The sequence below is a fragment of the Anas acuta genome, chromosome 2, assembly GCF_963932015.1.
Source record: "Anas acuta chromosome 2, bAnaAcu1.1, whole genome shotgun sequence".
Taxonomy (NCBI): Eukaryota; Metazoa; Chordata; class Aves; order Anseriformes; family Anatidae; genus Anas; species Anas acuta.
This window is the reverse complement of record NC_088980.1, coordinates 110,790,317-110,813,807: the sequence shown is the minus strand read 5'-3', so window position 1 is coordinate 110,813,807 and position 23,491 is coordinate 110,790,317. Positions and strand designations below refer to the sequence as shown.

General features: G+C 35.6%; 1 protein-coding gene across 4 annotated transcripts in view; it reads right to left on the bottom strand.

Moving 5' to 3' along the window:
- Positions 1-2,555: 2,555 nt before the first annotated feature.
- The window catches only part of PCMTD1 (protein-L-isoaspartate (D-aspartate) O-methyltransferase domain containing 1), a 40,394-nt gene continuing 19,458 nt past the window's right edge, over positions 2,556-23,491 (bottom strand). For 3 of the 4 annotated variants that reach the window (XM_068671701.1, XM_068671702.1, XM_068671703.1), the window contains 4 exons: positions 20,094-20,196; positions 8,317-8,488; positions 6,646-6,769; positions 2,556-5,177 (listed from right to left, as the gene is read on the bottom strand). In XM_068671701.1, the coding sequence (XP_068527802.1) occupies positions 4,807-5,177; positions 6,646-6,769; positions 8,317-8,488; positions 20,094-20,196 (770 nt within the window). In that variant the 3' untranslated portion in view covers positions 2,556-4,806. Of the gene's footprint in view, positions 5,178-6,645; positions 6,770-8,316; positions 8,489-16,422; positions 16,564-20,093; positions 20,197-23,491 lie in introns of those variants that run through there. The other variant, XM_068671704.1, reaches the window with a different exon arrangement.

Sequence of the window (23,491 nt, the reverse complement as noted above, 5' to 3'; positions counted from 1 at the left end):
TTTTCCAGGTTTCATGTTCCAGATTTGTCCCATATCTCCCCAAGCACAGAGGTTAGGCTCACAGGTCTATTGTTCCCTGGATCCTACTTTTTACCCTTACTATTTACAGAAGAGAATGATGCGGGGCTACAGGATGACCTCATTACAGCCTTTCAATACTTGAAGGTGTTTTATAGAAAGGATATAGAAGGACTATCTACTTGGGTAGCTGATAGGACAAGGAGGAAAAGGGTCTTAAACTAAAAGAGGGGAAGATTTAAATTAAAGGTTAGAAGGAAATTATTCACTTGGGGTGGGTCAGGCACTGGCACAGGTTGCCCAGAGAGGTTGTGGATACCCCATCCCTAGAGGCGTTCAAGGCCAGGTTAGATGAGATCCTGAACAGCCTGATCTACCGGGTGACATCCCTGCCTATGGCAGTGGGGATAGAACTAGGAGATAGTTGAGGTCCCTTCCCAACCCAAGCCATTTTGCGATTCTAAAAATGGGAGTGATGTTTCCCTTTTTGCAGGCACTAGGGACTTTTCCTGTCATGATAGAGAAGGGCTTGCAACTCCATGAGCCAGTTCCCTCAAGACCCAAGGGACTCCTTTGAATAGAAGCCATTAGGCTTCAAAAATCAAAGTGTACAGAGCATTTTTGTGCAAAACCACAGAAGGATGTCTGAAAGGCTTAAAGACATAACACTGTACCAAAGAACAATAAAAAAGTAGGTTTGTCTGCAATAATTTCTAAATTTGTGGAGAGCATTTATGTGCATTACAAGTTTGAAGGAGGTGAGTCAAATAAGCAAGGAAGTAGCAGGAGAATGGCTCTGTATCATCCTAAATGAGAAAACGCTAATGAATGAGGAAGATTACAGCAAAAGGGCAAGGACATTGCTCAAAAGGAAAAAAATATATATATTGATAAACCTGCTTTAGTTTCATATCCTTCCAGCCACTGATCATCGTGGCTGCAGGTGAACACATGAAGGAGGAAAGGAAGTATTTTACTGCTTTGCTCCAGCAAAGAAGTAGTTTGTAAAAACATCCCGGCAAGGTGTAATAGTTTGCAAGCAGTAGAGGAGGGAGCTTTAGGTGGGAGGTGCAAGTTTCTTAACCTCCCCTAATAAACTTCTGAAACATTACAGAGTAGAAAACATGGCAATCACGTTCTAGAAAGAAGATATCACTATCATATTAGCTATTAGAAAACATTGATAAATCCATATTCTTGGTTACCTACTGTCCATAAGCATGGTGCATACCTGTTCCTACACAAGACAGCTCTATTTGCAGAGTAATTCACAAAGCTGGTATGCATTCTGAAGTTACAGAAGGAAAACAGGCATTTATCAAGCCAGCAATCTAGATTTTACTGTATCAAGAAACACTTAACTTAAAAACTCCAGTGATCCAGTAAGGAGTCCAAGGACCTTCTCAAAATAGGTTTATGGAAAATACCTCACACAATTCTGTTGTGAGAGTAATTACTAGCTCATTAAGGTAGCCTTCTGTATACACATCTAGGAAGAATACAGCACACAATTCCTTCAGTTTTTTATAATTGATTAGTAAGTCACAGAAGGAGAAGCTTTCAATTTTAATCAACTACATAGACAATGGAAGGAGACACTCCTGAGGAGAGATTACTATTTAATGCGGTAAAACAGCATTAATCCAAACTGAGCACATTCATTTAAATTCCTTATTTGTTTTCAAACTGACCAGTAAAAAGTAGCTTAGAGAAAAGGTGGGTGGCTATACTAAGAAACAGTACCCAACTGAACAGACCTGGTCCTGTGCATTTAAATGCAAACAGATGGACATTTTTTTTTGGGATGGCCATAGTTCAGTTTTTCATGTATGAGATTAAAAACTTCAGGTCTCCCAAAAGACTGCAGTAGTCTCAAGACTCCCCTCCAGACCAAAGTATACGGAAAAAAAGCCTCAAGTTCAAAGCCTAAAGTTCCTATTCACCACAACCTTTCTTACTGTGATTACAACTATAGTATTGCTAGTCAGCTTAGCCTACCCACGTTTTGCTGTCTTCTAAGAATATATGGCAACATCAAGACAGCTTCAGTAAGTACTCTTCAGTAGTACTCTTCAGTAAGTAACATGACTATTTGCTCATAACCCTTGCTATTCTTACCTCAAAGTTTTATTTTGACCAAGTAGTAGCTTTGTTCAAGGTTAAACCAATCTCTGTATTTAGGGAAAAAAAAGTAGAAACTGTTCTGGAGTGTGTGTGTGTGTATATATATGTGTAAGAAATATATACATCTTAACTGTATACTCAAGCTTATGGGCTCACCAGAAAAGCTAACTTTCTACATACGTGCTTCAGAAGTAATACTAGGCCCAAAACAGCTTTCCTGTGTCATGAATGGTATCTCAGCCTACAACCTTTAAAAAATTCAAGTTTTATCGAGATTTATCCATTTCTGAGCTTCAATAATAGTCTTTATTATGAAGTCAGTGACCTAGCTATGAATACACCAATACCTGAATTTCCAGATGATCCAGATGAACTTGATACTTTCACAGAAACGAATTCGAGCAAGCAGAAAACACCAGAAAAACCATTTTATTGCAACAATGTCCCCATCATCAACTGAGATGGCAAAAATCAAGTTTTAATACAATTTGCATTTCTACCTTTTTATTTATGTAAATATAAATTCAAGAGTGTAAAATAAATCCACATATAAAACACAGAAGAAACATTCTCTTTCAGTGAATGCAAAAAAACTTACATACTGAATAATCATGACAAATCATCCGTTGTCCATTTTTCCAAGTACACAGGAGTGAAAGAACGCAGAAGTTTATTCTCCAAAAGCATCCTGTATAGAGTCCTTAAAGTATTTAATATTCAGTAACCTCAAATCCTTGAGCTTATAGATGTAGATTCCAAGAAAAGGCTAGAGAAACATCTCAAACTTCAGATGATCTGAACTCCATCTAAAATAACCCATTTAAAACAAGATTATGCTCAATTCTTACAGCGGAAGCATCACAATTACTTTATTAGTATCATTATTTTGGAAAACTATTTCCTAGTAGTTTTTTCCCGCTTTTAAAATAGTCAGGAGTATTTATTTCAAATAGTATTGTTTACTTATACTGTAAATATATTGCGGAAAGTAACTCCACATGCTGGTACAACAGGCCTTCAAGAAGTTCCACTTAAACATTACTACAATGTACCTTAAAAAAAGAAAGGGGGGGGTCTAGAGCATGAAATGCATAATAAAGAGTCAGTGTTGTGGGATTATTAGCCTTCTTTCTCATCTTATATATTTCAAAGTCAATATTGGACTGCATGAATATTGGCTGGTTATAAATACTTAGACTACGAACCTTTAGTTTTAGAAAAATATTTTCTCATTATTACACAAAAAATATTACCAGCATTATAAATGCATCATGCAGGGTATTTCTTCACAAGGAATGTTTTTCACTGGGTCCAACAGGCAGATTGTTTCAATGACTGTGGCTTTTAATGCAGATCATGCCAAATTCTTAATAAGCAGTGTTTTCCCTCATGGTTATGTTACAACACAGATTGAAGAAATTAAGATGTTAAAAGCAAACAAATTTAAAAAACAAGAACTGCAAGTAACTTCACAACTAGGAGAGGAAAAATTGTAGAAGGATTAAGTCAGCACTATTGTGGGTCCCCACAGTTGCACTGCTACTCTTAGGTTTCCAAAAGATGCATATGATTTTATAAATATTTTTGTGCTAAGAGCCATGCTCAGAAACAAAATATAGGCTAGCACAAGTCTACCTTCTTGGAGATGCATCTTAAGTATAAAATCCACTTACTAAAGTGCATTTGCCAAACAAATTCTAACTTCTACTATAACAGCTATTCCAAAAAGCAATACAAACTAAATTTGTTGAAGTTCTACCTCTACTTAAAAGCAGTAAATATAGATGACTGAAATCTACATTACAATCTTGTATTGCCAAACATTGTGTCTCAATGCCATGAGCTGTAGAAATAAACAAAATGTACTGTCCTAAGCTTCCCACAACCAAGGAAGTGCCTCCACTTAGGAATACTGAAAGCATAGAATGGAGTTAAGTACAAGCAGAGTTGAAGTAAGCATTGCTTTGCTTTATATTCAATGTTTCTTTAAGGCTCTGAGAAAAGCTATTACTTTTCTCAAGATCTTTTGGCAAAATATGCAGAAGTAGCAGGGCCATCTGACGTTCCAGAACTTGTGTTTTCATATTCCATTAAAGCCAGCTCGTTCAGTGTCTGTATACATTTATTGCACTTGTGTTGTTGGAACACATCTATACCAACATAGGAATAATGATTGCAACAAAGCCATAGTAAAATAAACTTTTAAAAGGGTCTGATACCAACATTAGAGGATAAGTGTCTGCATGTTTAAAATGTTCCCCTAATAATAAATACAGACAAATTGCTCAAGTCAGATGCACATGTTTAACAATTATTTAGCATATATAAAATTTCACTCATCCTTTATCAATACAAATCTGTTAGGGATCAAAAAGACTTACCATGCAAAATATTGATTAGTGCTGCATAATGGAATATATATTTCTATCAGAGTTAAAACAGCATTTTCAAAATTTAAAGAAAAATAGATTTTTAAAAAGGGAGTCTACTGTTGAATGCAAGTCTTTCTCGTAGCAAAGACAAGATAGAGATAAGTTACCATTTATCGCTGTACTTCAGTCTTGATGAAAGACTAGTAATAATTTGTCCACCTATTTCTTAATAAATGCTACATTTTCAAGAATAAAGGAACTATCAGTAGGCATTACTTCTACTTAGAACAAGTTACTTCTCTCTGTAATATGTCAAGTATGCTTTTAAAGATTCAGGTAACGGTAGACTCATAATTTTCTCTCTCAGTAGATTTCGAGGAGGCTCTTCTGGCTTCAAGGCCTCACTGTGATCTTTATCCTCCTCCTCTTTATTATCATCTTCCATTCTTTCATCTTCTTCACTATCTAAAGGCTGAGGAATGAGCTGATTACCAACAAACACATAGGTATTAATCCTGCGTCTACGACATCTCCTGCGTTTTCGTTTTGGAGGAGCCTTCTGAGCAATACCCTTGGCTTTCATCTCCTCATTTATGAAGTTTCTAAGGGTGCGTCTGATATATATTCGAGCTAGGTCCTGGAGATTCCTAACAGCACATGGAGCTAAAATGAAAGAGAGTGAGTTAGATTCACTTAGCGAAATTTCTCTGTAACAAAAACGTCTGCAAGACAGCAAGACTTATAAGAACAAATTAAATTTTTAAGTACAGAAAGCAATATACAAATGAAACAAGGGTAGAGAGATCTTGGCAAACCATTTAGAATATTCACAAGTGTTCCTTACTTCAGACATATTCAGATTTGAGCTGAAGATGACTTCTAGAATATGACTGATCTTTTACAGAAAATACCTAGTCCAAAAATTAAGAGATCTTTTGACATGTGCAAGTAAAGCAGAAAAACATAACAGATTAAACAAACTTCAGGAAACATACACCACACACTGTCATATTTTAGGTTTCTGACACAGTCTGGGACAAGCTGCTAGCATTCTCTTTTAAGGTTCTGCTGATAGGGAAGTTTTCCCTACCACATCACATTAGTTTAAACAAGTGCTTTTCTTCCTTTCCACTTCTACTCGCTACGATTTTTCCTGTTTCTTGCTGATGAGGGAAAGCCATATCAACTTCACAGCTGACCAACCAGGTAAATCACCCTTATCTTTGCAGCAGGAAAGGGATCAAAATTTCTGAGGTTCTAAACAAAACAAGCAAGTAACAAAAAACAAGAGGTGTTTTTTCAATGGTACATAGGTGATGATTAAGTGCTACTGAGCTGGTGGATGACCTGTCTTAGATGACCTATGGCTGGATAACTCCAAGGAAAACAAAGCAAAAATGGCACACCAAACACAGTCTGTTCAACTTTGTCATTTTTGGTCTAGTTTCTTTGCTGCATTTCAGACCCAGATGCTACAGAAGCCCTGTTTACTACTCTACTCCTAGCAGAAGTTTTCATCTCTATAACTTCCTCTTTTTAACCTCTTTATTATCATACTATCTTACCTTGGCAACAACCTGTTGGCTTTCCAACCTTGGCTTTCACAGACTTTTTAAACCCCTTTGCTAACCTAACCGAAGAGCCCTGCACTTAGAAAGCCCATCCTAGCGACTACTAAAACCAGCTAGGTGTCACTGTATTAGCTGCAGACAGGCATAAGCACACTCAGCTATTAACATTCTACAGTACCAGAGTAGTGTAGACCAGTTTCCTCCTTTTCAGGGGGAAAAGGAAATTTTTCTCTGGAAGACTGTCAGAGACAAACTTAATATTGACTCAGTATGTTATCTGTGCCTCATTAGAAAACAAGAACCTTAACACGAAAGGAAAAGTAGTCTGGAAAAATAAGCAGGAAACACCAGGATCATTTTAATTTGGGATATTAACTGCAGAGCAACACAGAATAACAACCAGCACATAAACTTATCAGTGAGCTACTGCTGTCCTAGACTGTATGTGTCTGTTCTATCATACATCTATACAAGGATAGTCTTCCCCATTTCCAGAATAACACCAACAGGCACTCTGAAAACCCAACAAACCAAAGGGAGCCAGCACAAGTGACACTTACGCAGTCCCACAGTATCATGTTTGCCGTTGTCATTTCTGTTCGGTTGCACTAGTGGAGCAAATGAAACAGCAAGGATATTTTTACTTTCCCACGTGTTTTGTCCCGTTCTCAAGATTTGTGTTAACTGCGTAAGAACAACAACAAAAACAAAAGTTAGTGGTTAGCTTTGTCATACTCACTATTATTCAGGCTCATATTCAAACAACAGTATTTTGATTTGCTTCAAAATGAACGCATAAAGTTTGTTCTCTGAACAGCCAGGACTTTCATATTCCTTAAGTATTTAGTCACCAGAGTACTGAAAGATGGGTCTTCTGCAATGGGAACAGATGCAACAGGAGAAAAAGCCTAAGTCTTGCATTTTTCCTTAAGTTTTTCAATATTTTAGGTTGGAAACAGCTTCTGGCATCCAACCTCTAATTTGTAGCTAGCTTTGTTCAAGCAAAATCAAGCAATTCAGAAGCTTTTCCAATGAAGTCATAAAAATCTCTCCTAGGACTGAGATTCCACAGCCTCTCCAGACAAGCTGCTGTGGTATTCAACCAACTCATATCATTATGAAAAATTATTTTCCCTCTATCAAGAGAAATTATCCCTTTGCTGTAGTTTTTAAAATTCTTCTTTCAGTCTGTTGTGCACCTGGGACAACACTGTTTACAATCAACTCCCACACACTTTTGGGCAGCCAAATCAGGAGGTCAGATGTTCCTGATTTTTTTTCTTCAGGTTAGACAAACTGAGCTCTTTGAGGCTCTTATGTTTTACAGGTTCTAGTGTCCTTACTACTTGTAAGGCAGAATTACTCAGTTTTAATTTTATGTCTGATTTTGGTCTACTTTTAAGTTCAATGCCATTAATTTCAACTGATGGTATCTCAGCCCAACAAATATTGGATAAAGTATTTATGAAACTGGATGACACAGGCTATATTTCAACAACTTGGGTTTTTTTGAGAATGTAGGTATATATGCACTGTGACAATTATTTTTGGAAGGTAACTAGAAAACTTATCAATTTAAGTGTTTCAGTAATTCTCTGTATTCATGAAAATATCAAGTGAAGTCATAGTCTTTTTTTCTTAACTTCCCGATCAGTAAAACAGGGAGAATACTACTTACCTTTGTAAAGCCTTTTGAGATCTAAGGATGAAAAGTGATAGAAGTGCGAAGCATTATTAAAATAGTACACCTGTCTGAAAATGAAAAACGTCTAATCTAACAAGAAAAAGCAACACTGAAAACTGCTGGAAATAAGTCTTTTTTGTCTCCCCTTACCATTTTCTGTTAATTATAGATATTTCATCATATTTCTCTGAAATCAGCGTTCCTGTTTTAGAGGATGGTTTTTGTTTTGAACTGTTGACTGAAAGTGCGTGTCAGGGAAGATTTCAAAGCAGTTCTGGGAATGACGTAATATTCTTAAAACATTTACAAATGGAGTTCTAGCTACACTGAAGACAAAATGGTTTTGTTACAGACAAGCGGATTTCAGTGTTTTAAGGGGGGAGTTCAAGACTGCATTGCAAAAGACTGATATCTGCTTAATTGCAACAATACACTGAGTCAAGATGTCATCAGCTGAACATTAACTTAGTAAAATATACATTTTAAAACATTTCTTAAAATTAGTATAATATATAAAGATAGCAAGGGGAAATTGCCACTAAGTCACCTGATCTTCTATAGGCATTACTAAAATGCCTCCAACTTTCAACAAAATTTTCATGTAGTTTTCATGGTCTTTCTGGACTCCAGCTCCACAGTAAATCCGGTCATACTGATGACTGTCTGAAGCTATTTCCAAACAATTACCAACCACAAAGGCAGGTTCACAGAACTCAAATCTAAGGGGAAACAAAAAAAAAGAGGGGACATTTCAAATTAGGATTTTTGAGAAAAGCCAGTCCAGACAATGACAGAAAAGTATTTTTCAGATCTTCCCTATGTAATGGGAACAAAAAATAAGCATGCATATTTCTAAAAAAAAATTTATGGAAATGCTAAATAACAAGTCATTTATTGCTTTTGTCCCATCAAGGACCAAATAAAAATTCTAAAGTTACAGTCACTGTATTACATAACAAGAAAGCCTGAAAGAAACACCAGACTTCCTAACTATAAACAAATAAATTTGTTTAAAGAAACCTTACAAGCCATACAGGAAAGTCTCTTTAAAATAGAAGACTTGTCAACACTTGTGCAATACCCAGCCCGTTGAATAAATGTGGAAGCAGTCCAATTCCTAATACATTCTCCCATCCCAGCTTTTAAAGAAGTATGCTCTGTAGTCATTTTTGTGTCACACAAACTTCCACCTTGAGCCCAATCTGTTTTTCTCCAAAATAGAATTCAATGGAAAAAATTGGGACTACACACAAAAAAGGGGAATAAAATTATTAGTTCTGAGAAGCATCTGTTCTAATTTTCATCAGCAAATGAAAGTTACATAACTGCCTTTATGTGGACTTGAGCATATAAAAGAAGTTGCCAAAAGTAGTTGCAGGGACTAAGTTCTCTTGGACACTGCATAAAATAGCAAAGAAAAGACGCATGGGATAGAACTTTATTTCCAAAAGTTGTGTATGTTTCCTATTTCAATGATGTTTTCCTGACATTTTTCAGGTCTCCACAACACCTTACTGCTTACATTGTTAATGCCATGATAATGTAATTTACATCTTTGTTTAAAGAAACACAACACCTCTCTACACACACACACCAACAACATTCAGCCAGTAACTGTTTGCCCCACCACACACACACTTTAAGATGAGAAGTTACAGTTGCTCATAGAAAAGAATTACGGTTTCCTTGGAAAAACCACTAAGTGAAGTCTAACACTTCGTTGTGGCATTAAGTAGTTCATAGGTCATCTGACAGTATCAAAATCCAAGACCCCTCAAATTTCACCCAGAAAAAATAAACTTGAAGAGTTCTAAATACTTCATTGAATGCATACAGCCATTTTATGAACTTTATAGTTGACATTCAAAAGGAAATTTTGACTTGGCTTGCAGTAGGAAGTCCCAGTACAACTAACAACATTCAAATCAGTATTTCCTGCCAGGCTTCACTGTAACTGAGTTGTCACTGCTTAGGGATATGGCCTATAAGGCTTGGCTGACTCTGATCTACAGTATTGCCATTCACAAATTAAAATTCTATTAAACTAAATTTTTTGCTTAGTCTATTTTATTTCCAAGATGAGGTGCTTGACCTTGGAAATAATTCAGGTCTTCCTTCTTTGACTAGTCAAGGACAAACCCCAGAATCCTTCACCAATCAAGTAAATGAAACTCCCTTATGTGATGTACGTGGCCAACAGTCCATGTTGTTTCCTCACTCATGTCCAGTGGAAGAAATGAAAACTACAAACACTGAGAAGAAAAAAAGGAAGGGGGAGTGAGGAAGAACTGCACACAACCAGGCACAGCTAGCCTGAACTGTGGATGAAATAATTTCAGAGGAAGAAAAAAATATCTGGAAATATGTAAGGCAAGGTTAAATGTTAGGAAGAAAATTAAACCCAAAGCACTCATTACTTCACTGAAGAACTCATCTCATTTCACAAGTATGTGAAATATTGTGCATTTTTCAACATTCAGTGAAGATCTGACAGTTCTACATAGTTTTAATTTCAGGTTGCCTACACATGAAGTCAAGCATCAACACACTGATTTAACTTAGGTTTGAGCAAGGTACCCTTTGCAGTTTTAAGAAAGTACAATAAAAACAGGTGGTAATAAAGCACTTCCCTAAAATGCAATTTTAGATCTTATGACATTCACTGCTTCTGTGTCCTTAGACAACATAAGAGAGCCTGCCTGCCTAACCTGGTAACTTTCATAACTTTTTAGTAAAATGCTCCTCCAAAAGCTGAGAGGATTACCCGGTATTTCTGAACTGCTTCCTCTACTAGAAGCCACCGGTCACACCCTCTGAAAACAAACACCAAATTCTCCAAAGACGCAAAACCATGAAACAAAGACCCACAAAACATTTCCCAGACAAAATCTATTTACAAAGCGTGGATGAAAAAGGGTTTATAAATACAGTAAATGCTAAAAATAATTTTTCATATAGCTTCACAGCTTGAAGCCAGAAGGACGCTAAGTGCCAGTGACACAGATGTGGCTTCCTATTACACCTGTAAGAATCAGACAGGCTAAGCAGTGGAGACCAACTCTGCCTATAGAGGCATTACATTGTGGGTTGACCATGTTATCAGTACAAATTTGTGGAGACATGGCTTATCACCAAAACAGACAGGTAGTGGTTAGTTCATTTACTTCAAAAATACCTCCTTCACCCCAGTAGCTTCAGCTAGTTCAACCCAGTTTGTCAAAAGCAGGAGCATCCTGAAAGACTTCTGAGAGCAGTATGATACACGCAATTTCCAAAGACATCTTCTTAGTCCGTATCAGATGAAAAACAAGGGGGTCTACTCAGCTCACTTGGCAGTGCAATGGTAACACCCATCTAGACTACAGTGGCATGCTGGTTGCCCATTCAGATCATATAGGGTTCTAGAACTGTCATCTTTTTTTCTGGGTATCAAGAAGCTAACAGCTGGTAGAAGTGGGGCAGAAAAACTGGAGTGGTATCTCATCGTGGCAACACTTGAGCTCAGAAGGCAACACCATCCATTTATACCGCCTGTAGAATTAACAGTTTTGCATGTTATGGTATGAACAGTGACAACACACCAAGAATAGAAAGGCATATATGGCTGATACTTGGGAGAATTACAGACTTAAATCTAGTTGTGCAACAGTCAACCTTACTCTTCCTCACTACAATACAAAATAAACCTAACTGAAGAAATTAGACTCCTTCTCCACTCCCTTAATCTTCAACTGATTCCATTATCATGAAAAGATGCATGCAACTTTGAATCAGAAAGAATTCATAAACAAATATACCAACTTGTGGTATTCATGTAATCCAGCACCTTTGTGAATATCTTCTAGTACAGACAAAATTTTCTTCATGAGAATTTGTCATTAACTTGCCCAAACCATTTGCAATATGAGCAAGGTTAAAGTTCAACCTCACTGAAGCCTCCCCTCAATCTGTTAAGGGAGTGCTCTAAAACAGGAAGATCCTGCAAATAAACAGGAGTAAGCAATTTTAAGAGTACCTGCCCAACACTAACACAAGCTTGTTAGTCTTACTGTATGAAAATAGTATCAACCACATTGTTTTACAATGGAAGTTAACCCCAAACACAAATTTATTTCAGTCTTATTTGACACTACATTCAACAAGCAAATTTCATTCCCATTGCCTTTGGGTTGTCAAAACAGATCAGATATTCAATCTGTTACACTGAGCTATTTCTAGTAGATTATAAATTTTGCTGAAAAGGAATGGTTTATTGCTCTAACATGTAATAGTGACAGTCACACAAGCTACCTATTAAGATGAAATAGTATTTCATCTAGTTACACACTTGAAATGGAATTATGAAAAACAGTTAAGAAATGTCAAGTGTTATTCACCTTTTGTTGATCTCTATCAAATTGCCAGGGTAACCTTAGAGACAACTACATAGGTAACATGAAAAAAATGTTATTTCATAGATTAGATGCCAAGAAGTGTACTGGAACAACCCAGAAATTTGGATCACACTAGGTTCTTCAGTTCAATCTGGTATTTTGATTAAAAGCAAGCAGCCAACCAAAGAGAAATTAAGAGTTCCCACTATTGATAGCATAGCAACCAGGTTTCTATGTCTGAATGAACACTTGCCACAAGGATAGATTTAATTTCACACAGATCTTGTTTAGTAATGGCCCAAGACATTCAAGTACTTTCAAGCTGAAGTGTGCTGACCTAATCTTGTCCTTTCCTTTGTATTTCTGTATTCTGTCCCCCATCCTCCCAGTATAAAAGGATTATAAATAAACAGCCACAGCACTTCGCTTTCAGGTAAGCATCAAAAATTACCTGTGGAATTTAAAGGGCATTTTTGTATTCACTACAACAGCTTAAGAGAATAATTAAGGAGTAGATTGTCACTGCATGCGTTCAAGTTAAATTCTCCATAGGTACCAACAAAAGAAAAACACTACCATTGTAATAAAATGAACATCCATTTAAAAATATTTTGAGTAAAGAACTAAGATTAAGATTTATTGCTTTTGTATCCATATCCACCAATCTAGTATTTGTGTGATAAAATATTAGTAAAATATGACAGTACAATAGCCTACCCTCTAATAGTTCCCCACACACACAAATTCATTTGCTGGTCCTCAGCTAACACCTATTCACACAACCCATCATTTAAGTACTTCTAACTATGAAGATGTATAGCATGTTTTTTTTGGCTAAGCTCTTCTGCCTGTATGAGTGCAGGACATTATTAATTCATGTCTCTTGAGGATCAAACCAGAGGCAAGAATTTTTTTAAAGTAGGAGATGTTCATTTCTACAGAATCAAGTACAAGTTCAATGAACCTATGCATAAAATTATGTAATTTGAAGGAAAAACAAACTTTAGCATCAACAGATTTGTGTTTGAAGGATAAAATGTATCATAAGATGCTTAAAAAAGAGTACTGAGGAACTACTTAAACGCTGTCTTTAGCTAATAAAAAAAATCAGTTTTTAAAACCACTATCACTCCAGCTACATTTTACACCTCTCCATAGCTATAATTCATTAGCAGGACACCACCTAATAGTATACTTCTGCTCATTTTACTAACCACACTCATATCTCAGTTTGCTGCTCACAGTCCTTACAGAAAAAATCTTATCAGCATGAATTTAGAATTTCTGTGTATTTGTTCACCATCCACATCCACTTTCTTTGATCAGACAACTCAAACCCCTCAAAAAGGGTCTGAGATTTCAGTATCAAATGCTGCAACTGATTCACCTCAGAGTCTAGAGGACTGTAGTTTCACAAAAAAAAAAAAGACTAAACAGTAACACTCAGCAGCTCCAAAAAGGCAAAAAATAAAACAAATGACTTTTTTTTTTTTTTTACACAAAGGAAGAGCAGTAAGGCAGGTACACATAAGATTATTGGAATTTACAGCACAGAGGCTGGCAACTTAACACTTGCCATTTCAACTGTGCTGATGCTACAGTGGAATAAGAACTCCAGAGCATCCCAAGTTTTGGATACAGCCATTCCTGGGGGTCAAGTAAAGTTTTAAAATGTTTTAATGCATATATGCAAACAGCAGTGAATCCAGTTTAAGAACCCACAGGATGAGATTTACATTAAATTCCCTTAATGTTTTAGTAAGTAGACATTAAAATGAATCTGCAAAGTGTGGAGACTCTGAAAATGTATGCTATAGACTATTTCTGCTACTGTGACAAGGAAGTAACATACTTTTGTCCTACACTATACTAACTATACTGTTGACCACATTTTTAGCAGAAGGATCCCTCAGAATGGGGGATGAGGATGACAAATTAGATTAAGATTAGTAAGCATCTTCTGAATGATTTTCACTAAAACAAAAAACAGGCTTATCTTTTTTAAAAACACAGCTACAGAAGCTGGAAAATGATTATTTCCAGAAGTTATATGGAAGGACTTAAACTACAAATAATTTAATCTACAAACTTCTGGCTCCTTCATCCATTTGTACTATAAAGATAATACTAAGAGCTGCTTCTATATAAAAGAATTTCATAAAATCTTAATCTAAATCTTACTCCAAGTACTCCTAAAACCTGAAGAAAACCTTCAAAAAGCCCTCAGACCATTTAATCAATTTCAGTTTTTAAACTGACGTAAAACTTTCTTTGAAAACCACAGGTGAAGGTCAATAGTCTCAGTTGGTCTTAGCATAACATAGCAATGTGCAACTAATGAAATTTTCCTATTTTCATGCCTTATTAACATTTTTCAACTTACTGTACTGCAAAACTAATATCGAAATTGTATCAAACAGATTTAAAGGTGTTTATTTTATACAGGAAGCAGTTTTCCCATTTCTCAATAATATTTCCCATGTTCTATCCTGACAGTGATTTCAATTTAAGATTAATCACTAATTAAGAAAACTACACTAAAGATTAAGAAACTTAAGAAAAGCAACAGGTAATATCAGAGAACAATTTTTAAAAAGTGTTAGTTCTTTTCTGATTAACTGAAACAATAGAGTAGCAAGACAGCAAGTTCTTTCCATCCTTTTTCGGTATTTTTTTCCATTGTTCATTCTGCTTTGTGTACGTATTCATTCAAGCTCTTTAAACAAAACTGGGTCATATATAAATGCATTTTCATGACTTGATACTATTTCTACTGCAAAATTACACGTTACTATTTTCTACATGTACACTGTGAACATTAGAATAAACAGAAGTATTAGATCTTTGCGAAGAAATACAAGTTAAGATCTACAATAGCAACTGAAATTCTTTACATCCAGTTACAATAATGGTAGTTAGCATTAGGGAAATAGCCAGAAGTGATACTGGCATAATTTCTATCCAGTAGTCTTTTCCCTGTACTTTTTTTTCCAGCTTCCAGGCATTACTGTAGGACAGTAAGCACGAGATATACTCCAGCTTCATTTCTGTTTCTCAGTTTTTCAACAAGATTGTCATGGTTCTTCAATCATGTGACTTCAGCTACCTTGCTTATGATTTCTGATACTCAGTTTCCTCAAAACCCTTTCATTTCTGAAGACAAAACTAAGGGCTAACTTCACTCTCCCCTTCAACACTAGTTTACAGAACTTAAACTTCACAACTCCAAGTCATGATAGACAAAGCATGATGGTAAAAAGTGAAAAGATATTCCTTCCGTTTACTTCTTTAATTCCGCAGTGAATTTGAAGAAATCTGGACTCCTAAGAAGTACGGAAGTCAAGTAAGTTTTTCACTTCAGTTTGTCAAGGCCCTATTAAATACAAGGACAGATGTCTGAAGAACAGTCTCTTTCTGCAGACTACACTACTGCATACTGCAGGCTTTTCTAAAGCCAGTGATTTGTTAGCAATGCACTGAACATTTTCATCAGCTACTTTAATGTAACAAGTACTATAAATACTATCAAAACTTGCAGTAACTAAAGACTTCCAAAGAATGACATTGCCCACCATGGGACTTATTTTTATTTCTAGAAGATATTTTATATGTGGCTTTGAAAAAGCAAGAATATGGATTTCTCCAGTTATCAAATACTTTAAAAATACACTTTTAGTTTCTTCCTAGATAGTACTAGACCCATTGCCATTTTTGGAGCATTCTGGCTTATAAGGTAGAGGTGTATTGCTTCCTTTTTAATGTCTCCAACTAAAAAAGGGATATTCCAAAAGTCTTTTTTTGTTTGTTTGTTTAATGTAACTTCTGGCCTCAAAAGAATCCCACTAGATTTCTTACAGTCCTATGTTCTTGTGATTACTCAACCTCAAGAAGAATTTATTCACCACTTTAAAAACACATCGTGTTTACTACTTGAAATTAAGAGTAAGTTACCAGTAAAATTTAAAATGAAAAAAGCCACAAGTGATTTTGAGATGGGATGCTTTTCCTGCTTAGATTTTTACTGCTATCATTATCCAGCTGCACAGGAAGGAAAGTGCTTTTTCATCATGTTTATATAAGGAACTTTGTTTTAACTTAGCATTTATGAAAGTGAGCTTTCAAACATTGTATCACTAGCCTTGAATTTCAAGGAAGATGAATACTTGGTTGGAAGAATAAGCTATTTTTCAATGCCCAACACAATTTATTACAGGACTTCAGAAAGAAGTTTCACCCATAACAGTTATCCCAGAAGTAGTACTAGGGTTCTTGTCACTTACCATTGAAGTGGTTTCTTTTGATCCCGAGAAGGGTTCGTGATTTTCTTTCACAGCAGGGACTTCACCAGCTTACCCAGGTTTGGTTTTTGATAGGGTGCTAGAAGATGGGCAACCTAGCCTTGCCCTGTGGCTCTCTCTCCAAGCTGGATATTCTAGGTCTAGAAGTTGACTGGGAGCAGAAAAGACAACACATTCCCCTTCAATAAACAGGTGAAGCGGGGCCTGGTACTTTCACAAATGTGTTTTAGATAGAGCCTTCTTAAGGAATGTTTTTTCCCCTTAATTAGCATGCATTCCTTCAAGGTTTTAAGCATGAAAGAGAGCCTTACACGTATATCAGACTCAGAACTTTCTTTACACCTAAAATCTTTTACACTTCAACCATGACAACACTTAAGATGCTGAAGACAGCACATCTCCTTTGCTTCTCCTGGCAAAGGTGTTACCAAATAAAACCAAGGCATGATTTTACCTCTCAGAATGAACAACTCCACCTCCATTTAAAGGGAAAATATTCTGATAGATTGGTAGGATATGGATACAGATACAAGTGATTATTGGAATTATCTGTCATTCTGAACCAGGTATCTGAAAAGCTTCCCTTCTGATGAACAGTTCAAGAGATAACAGATAGAAGGACAACCTGTCCTTTGAAGAGAGTATCTCAAACCCTTTTGTACATTTTTACTTTGCTATCAGATTTCAGTCAAGCACCTGCCCAATCATAGAAAAATATTACATTTCAACAACATTTTTAGTAGTAATCATTAAAAAGCATTCTATTATACTACACAGCACTGGATTATGCCTTCATAAGAAGTAGCATCAAAGCAATACTCCCTTTTATTGGAGGGGGGAGGAGTACACATCATAATGACCCATCTCCGTGCCCTATGTCAGATGCAAAATTAAAGGCGTATCACTTCAAGTGGAAGAACACAATAAATAAAGTATTTATTTAGGATCCTAGTTGAAGGTTTTCAAGGATCTACGTATAAGGTAAAAACCCATTTTATTTCTGCTTCAAAAGGAGACTGCTTCAAAAATTCAGACCAGACTGAAGAATGTTATCCACAAAGAAAGAACACAGGGAAAGGACACCACAGTTTTATAGCAACCCCCATCTTCAAAACTATGGTCAGGAAACCATGATGTGGTCTTCTGTGCTTTATCCCCTATATACCTCTTTAAAGGCTACTGACAAGTGTAAGGTATTTTTACCCAAAACACGCACGCATCCACTGAGACAATTAGCTTCATTCATACCAGTCTGCCAGATAAAATCCATTTTCGAACAGTAAGGACACCCGCTAGGTATACACCTGTGTGCAACAGTAGACAGGCACTGAACACCTTAGGTATCCTTTCTGTTTGGTAGTCTTTCACCCAAACACTAGGTCAACAAAATCATTAGTTCAGAAGTCAGTTCATGGATTTTTTCACATATCTTTCTTTCGCAAACCAAGATTCAGGGAAAAGTTATGGAAAAGTTACTGATTTACTGACCCAGAGCACATTATTTTGACAGGTAGATTTAGACACAATGCACAAAATTAAATGTTTTTAATAATATATAGAAAGGACCCAGTCAATCACAGAAAAAACACAACCCCATCTTCCTCAACTATATTAAAAGACAGTTAACCAGGATCAGCTATGCAGACATGAAGCCTCCCACAAAACACAAAATCCAAACAGATCAGTATTATGTCAACTACAGTTCAGTTATTACTAAGTAGATTTATATCAAAAAGCACTTTCATAGATATTTTTAAGGTGGTGAGGACGGTGCTTCTATAGCCATTGCTGAGAATTTTTCTGTTGTGAAGAAAAGGTACATTATTGGAAAGTATATGCCACGTGATATATGTATAAATTACTCTAAGTTTAGAGGATATTCACCATCCCGCTTCCATTCCCTTGCTGGAATCACACTGTAACTGAAGACCAGTTTAGCTATCAGTATAAATAACACAACATTCAGAACATTGTTCCCATAGCCAATCCATCACTGAATTAGCCAAAAATGCATTTATTCTGCTTTGAGAACATTTACATCTTTTTAATAAAAAATGGTCCTTTTTCCTTCAAACAATATACGCACTGTAACATTCAGTTATTCCAAATGTAACAACTTTGAAATTTTTTCCTATTTTTTTATAAGCTTCAAAGTGCAACCCCCACTGTTCTGGTATGTATTCATACACATAACCTAATCAGATCCATTTTGTTTAAAAAAAAAAAAAAATAATCACATATTCCCTTGGTACCCCTCCACTCAAAATCTCCTCATTTATGGACATAAAGGTATTACTAAACTGGAAAGGCATTTCAGTCAAAACCATCTTTTTTTGTATGTTGGAGTACACATACAGGAATAGAGGTACGCACAGGAATTCATTAGCTGGCAGTTACATCTTACTTACAGAGCCATTAATGCAGTACTAGTAATGATCATGAGTAACCACAGTTCTCACTTGTATACTAAGGTATACATCAACTAAGGTTATTAAAATTAATAAAATTAAAATGCCCGTATTAAAATCAGGACAGTGATGACGACACATACTTGTATTTCATGTTATGTAAGTGTAGTAATATATTCCCTGTGTTCTTCTGTAGAAAAAAATAAAGTTCTCTAACAAGTGCTTAAAGTACAGAATTGAATACAGGTAACACTAGGACAACTCTTTGAACTAAACTTCCTATTCCACACTCCTCCTTTTATGCAGGAGCAGAAGGAAGAAGGCCTGTGGTTATGACCACAGCTCCAGAAGTCTGGTTTAAGGAAAAAAGTGGGCTGAACTTCAGATAAGAAAACCAAGAGTACATCAGTTCTTGAAGTACATCACAAAGGCAAGATAAGACTTTGCTCTGCTCCCCTGTGAGCAAAAGAAAATGAGTAAGGACATGCAACTCTTATGCTTTACTGACAATTAAAAAAAAAATCTGGATTTTCAGCAGCTACTTTATAATTACTGCTGGAGAACGTACTGTCTGTAAGAAAGTCTTATTCTCTGTAAAGAGGACTAGAGGTCTGTTTTTCCTTTCACAGAGGCAGAGAGGCCAAAGATGCAGACTCTTACAGGCATGCTTAGAACTAGTAATAAATTGCTGAGTAAGTGGAACCAGTATGTTTCACAGCCCTGTAACCCTGAAGTATATCAGTAAAAAAGAGTTGTGTATCAGCACAGATGAAGACTCCTAAGTCCATCTCTTCAAGTAATAAAGATGAATACAATCAGATAAGTTCACCTGTTTTTCATTTCTAGATCAACAGTAGTAGATTAGAAAAAAGTTAATTCTGTACAGAAAGATGTCCAGTTTTATAAAAATTACATATAAATTGTCCTATACATGCAAAGACACCTACATAGCACACATCATTCTTTATATATACACACACACTTACCTGCATGTATATGCCAAAAAATGCAGCGAGATCAATTCTGTTAAGTATTACACAACAGAAATACTCCCACACTTTCTAAGCTTTAACTTACCTCATGAATTAGAGCGACAAATTGGAAGTTCTTTGTTCCAGCAACAAATACCATTTACCATGTGTGATGCCATTCTCCTCCAGCCCCTTATTAAATTCGTTTTAAGCTGACTGCATCATTGCAAAACAAAAACTGCTGAAAAGTGAACTAGACAAATGAGATACTTACTTATCAAAGCTATCACTGTATTTTATGAAGCTCTCCAATTTTTCCTTGGCATATTCTACCACATCTGAATGAAGCTCTATTCCATGATTTATCCCAAAAGGTCCTGTAAATAGAAACAGCAGTTTTGTTGTTTTTCTTTAAAGCACAACACAAAAACATGGAACAATGTTCTACCTTTTGTTTGTGAAAGTACTAACATCACATAAAACACTGGAGTCATCCAACACTCTACACAGAGATAATGATCTGTAGTACAGATAGAAAGATAAGAGGAAACAAGGTGAAAGGCCAAAGGATCAAAAAAACAAGGACGGAACCATGGCAAAACAATTTTGTACAACCAACTTTCATCATAAGGATGCATAAAATCTTGACGGATGCAGAAAATATCGACTATATGTAGGACAGTCCAAGCAACTTCCTTTTCAATATGTTTAGTTGGAAGACAACAAATTCAAATCATGATTTAGTCTGTATTTTGTTATTCAAATTTTGAAAGGTTTTCTGATCGTAGACTTCTCAGTTCCTAAGAATTCAGAAATTTTTTATTACATTCATCTACATTGGTTCTTCTATTTATTAAGTTCCTAAATCAGAAGCTCACTCCTGATATACTCATATAGTAATTAACTTCCACCTAGAATACTACAATTGACTTGCATTATGTTAATTCCTCACAATAACGTAACAATTGCAACACTGCTTTCCTGCAATCAAATCCAAGTATATTCAAGTATGTTTCCAAGTTAATTTGTGGGCCAGAAGTTAAAGCTTTTTTTTTTTTGGAACAAGAAATCATGAAAGAGTTTTATGACTTATCTACAGCAGGAAAGAATCTGAATCAAATAGTCACATTTGCTGTGGGGATTCTGTATTTAACATGTATGCATTAGACCAGAGACTTCAGTAATGGAAACACAAAACTGGGAAAGGATAAGAGAAGGGGAAGAAAAGAAAGCAAACATCAATAGCATTAGACAAAAACTTACATTTAAATCGTCTACTACATGCTAAATCTCACCTAAATATCTGACTTAAAGATGTTATTCCAATAAAATAGAGTAAAACTTGATTTGTCTTGGACACCAATGAAAAATAAACAGACCTAGGGTTACTGAGAAAACATTTTCTACAGTAAAAAAAACTAATATATGCTTCTGGGCTCATTAATAATTGCAATTTTTAATGCAGTTTAGAATATTTTCTATTAGAGTACCAAACAATAGGTAACTATACATGCTGCTCACAAGACCTCTTCAGCATCAGCCAAGAGGTAGGTACATCATCCAAGGGATGTACTTTGAACTTGTGGAAACACGTTCAAAGTTGACATTCACACCAATTGTGGTTTATTATCCATCACACAGAGAAGCATTAATATAGCACATATTTTAAGGTGTTCATTTAATGTTCCTTTGCACAGTAATAGCCTATGACATTCCCAACCAGCAGTTACACTTCTATGACACACTGCAGCATCTAATGCAAGTTTTCTTTTCATTAAAATTAGCCCCTTAACTAGAAACAGTCCCACTTGTCCCAAAACTCACACGTGTTCCTTTCAAAACTCAGTTTTGAACCAAAGGACTAAAGAACTGTATGTGCTGGTTATTCCATGTTTTAAATTAAATTTGTGAATGTAATACAATACCACGTTAGGATACACCACAATAAAACTAATCTAAACATAAATAAAAGATATAGATTTTATTCTTTCATCAGTGAAGTCAAACTCAAAAAGAGGCCACTAATCTAAAAAGTGAAACCAACTCCTTTGTTACTCTCCAAAGTTAGCCGGTCTCTTCCAAGGTAACTGGAAACAATTCTATCACCTAGTCTGAACTACATTTATATTTTAATGATGGCAACACTTTATCTCTACGGAGTGCCTTTTTTTTTTAAATATATGTCACTATATTTGCAAATGTTCACCAGTTCCAACTCACTAATTTCATCTATTTAATTTTGACACTGTCAGCATGGCAAAAATACACTCACTATATTGTCAAATTGAAAGATGTCCAACTACTGTCAAAGAACACATGGTTCCGTTACTAATTACGCTACACACTGGAATTGGTTTAAAAACATGGGCTTTTAAAAATATCTGTGCTTTATATTGATCAGAAGCATACTCCTTTACTTCTATATTTCTACTCCTTGATAAAAGCTGCTGTTCCTTTGCTTAAAACAAAAGCAAAATAATTATTATAATTAGTGATTTTATCCAAGGAAGCAGAAAGTAAGAAAATGAACATCTACACAGCCATGGAAATCCTGCTTTTGTCACTGCAGCAGTCACTGCTACAGGCTCCTTGGCACTGCTAGAGAAGTATCAGCACCTGAACTGGCAATGTGGAAACATCTGTATCATAACTATTTTCCTTGGGGCTGTCAGCCAATCTCACCCTCTGTAGAAGACAAGTGTTTTCCATTTTTATTTCTTCAACGCCGTATATAATACTCTGAAGGAGAAGGATTCTGTTTGATAAGGTCAAACCCAGGAGCATTCAACAAGCAACCAACAACCATTCATAACTGGTTAAGTACACAGATACAGGTGCAATATATATGATCCAGTACCTTACTTTTAAACAAAGTCCAGAAACAATAATGAAAAAGCAAACCTTTATGCTACACAGAGAAATGGATGAATACTATTGCACACTACTCTTAGCACCCATTTTAGAAAAAAGAACTTAAGTTAAAATATTCCTAATTAAAATATTTTCATAAATAGAAACTCTCAAAAGTGACAAAGCCACTCTAATGGAGTAGGTATCTTTGGTTTTAACTTTTACCTGTGAATGAACGTTATTTGTTTGCACAATAGAACAGAAGTTTGCCAATGAACTGAAATACAACAAAAGACCATCAGAGATGCCAACAACTGAAGTTCGTTATATATATATTACCTGTAATTTCTACTTTTTAATCAGAGAATGAATGACAAAAACTGAAGATAAACAAACCAACTATTCACACTTCAGCATTGTGCATGTATCAACATACCCTGAAACTGTACCACTTGTTACCAAGTTTTCTGCAACCAAAGAAATACAAAAAAACTCCATTTAATTCAGTCATTAAAATTACACCTGTGAAAGGTATATTCTGAAGTCATTATATAAGAAAAGTTGTAAAAAAACCTGATTTGCTAGCACACATTCTACGTTCTAATTATCATATAGGTGTTGGGAATTTAAGCATTTTTCTCTAAGATAGCTTGGTTAAATTTAAAATTTTAAAACAATTTCTTGTTTTGCCTGTTCTCCATATAGGAAGTGTATTTGAGGACAGAACAGAGAACAGTGCTAAATAAAATAGCTTTTAAAACCTAAACACTATTCAGTCTGCAGATCTGCAGTCTACATCTCAGAACTGATTCAATACAACAA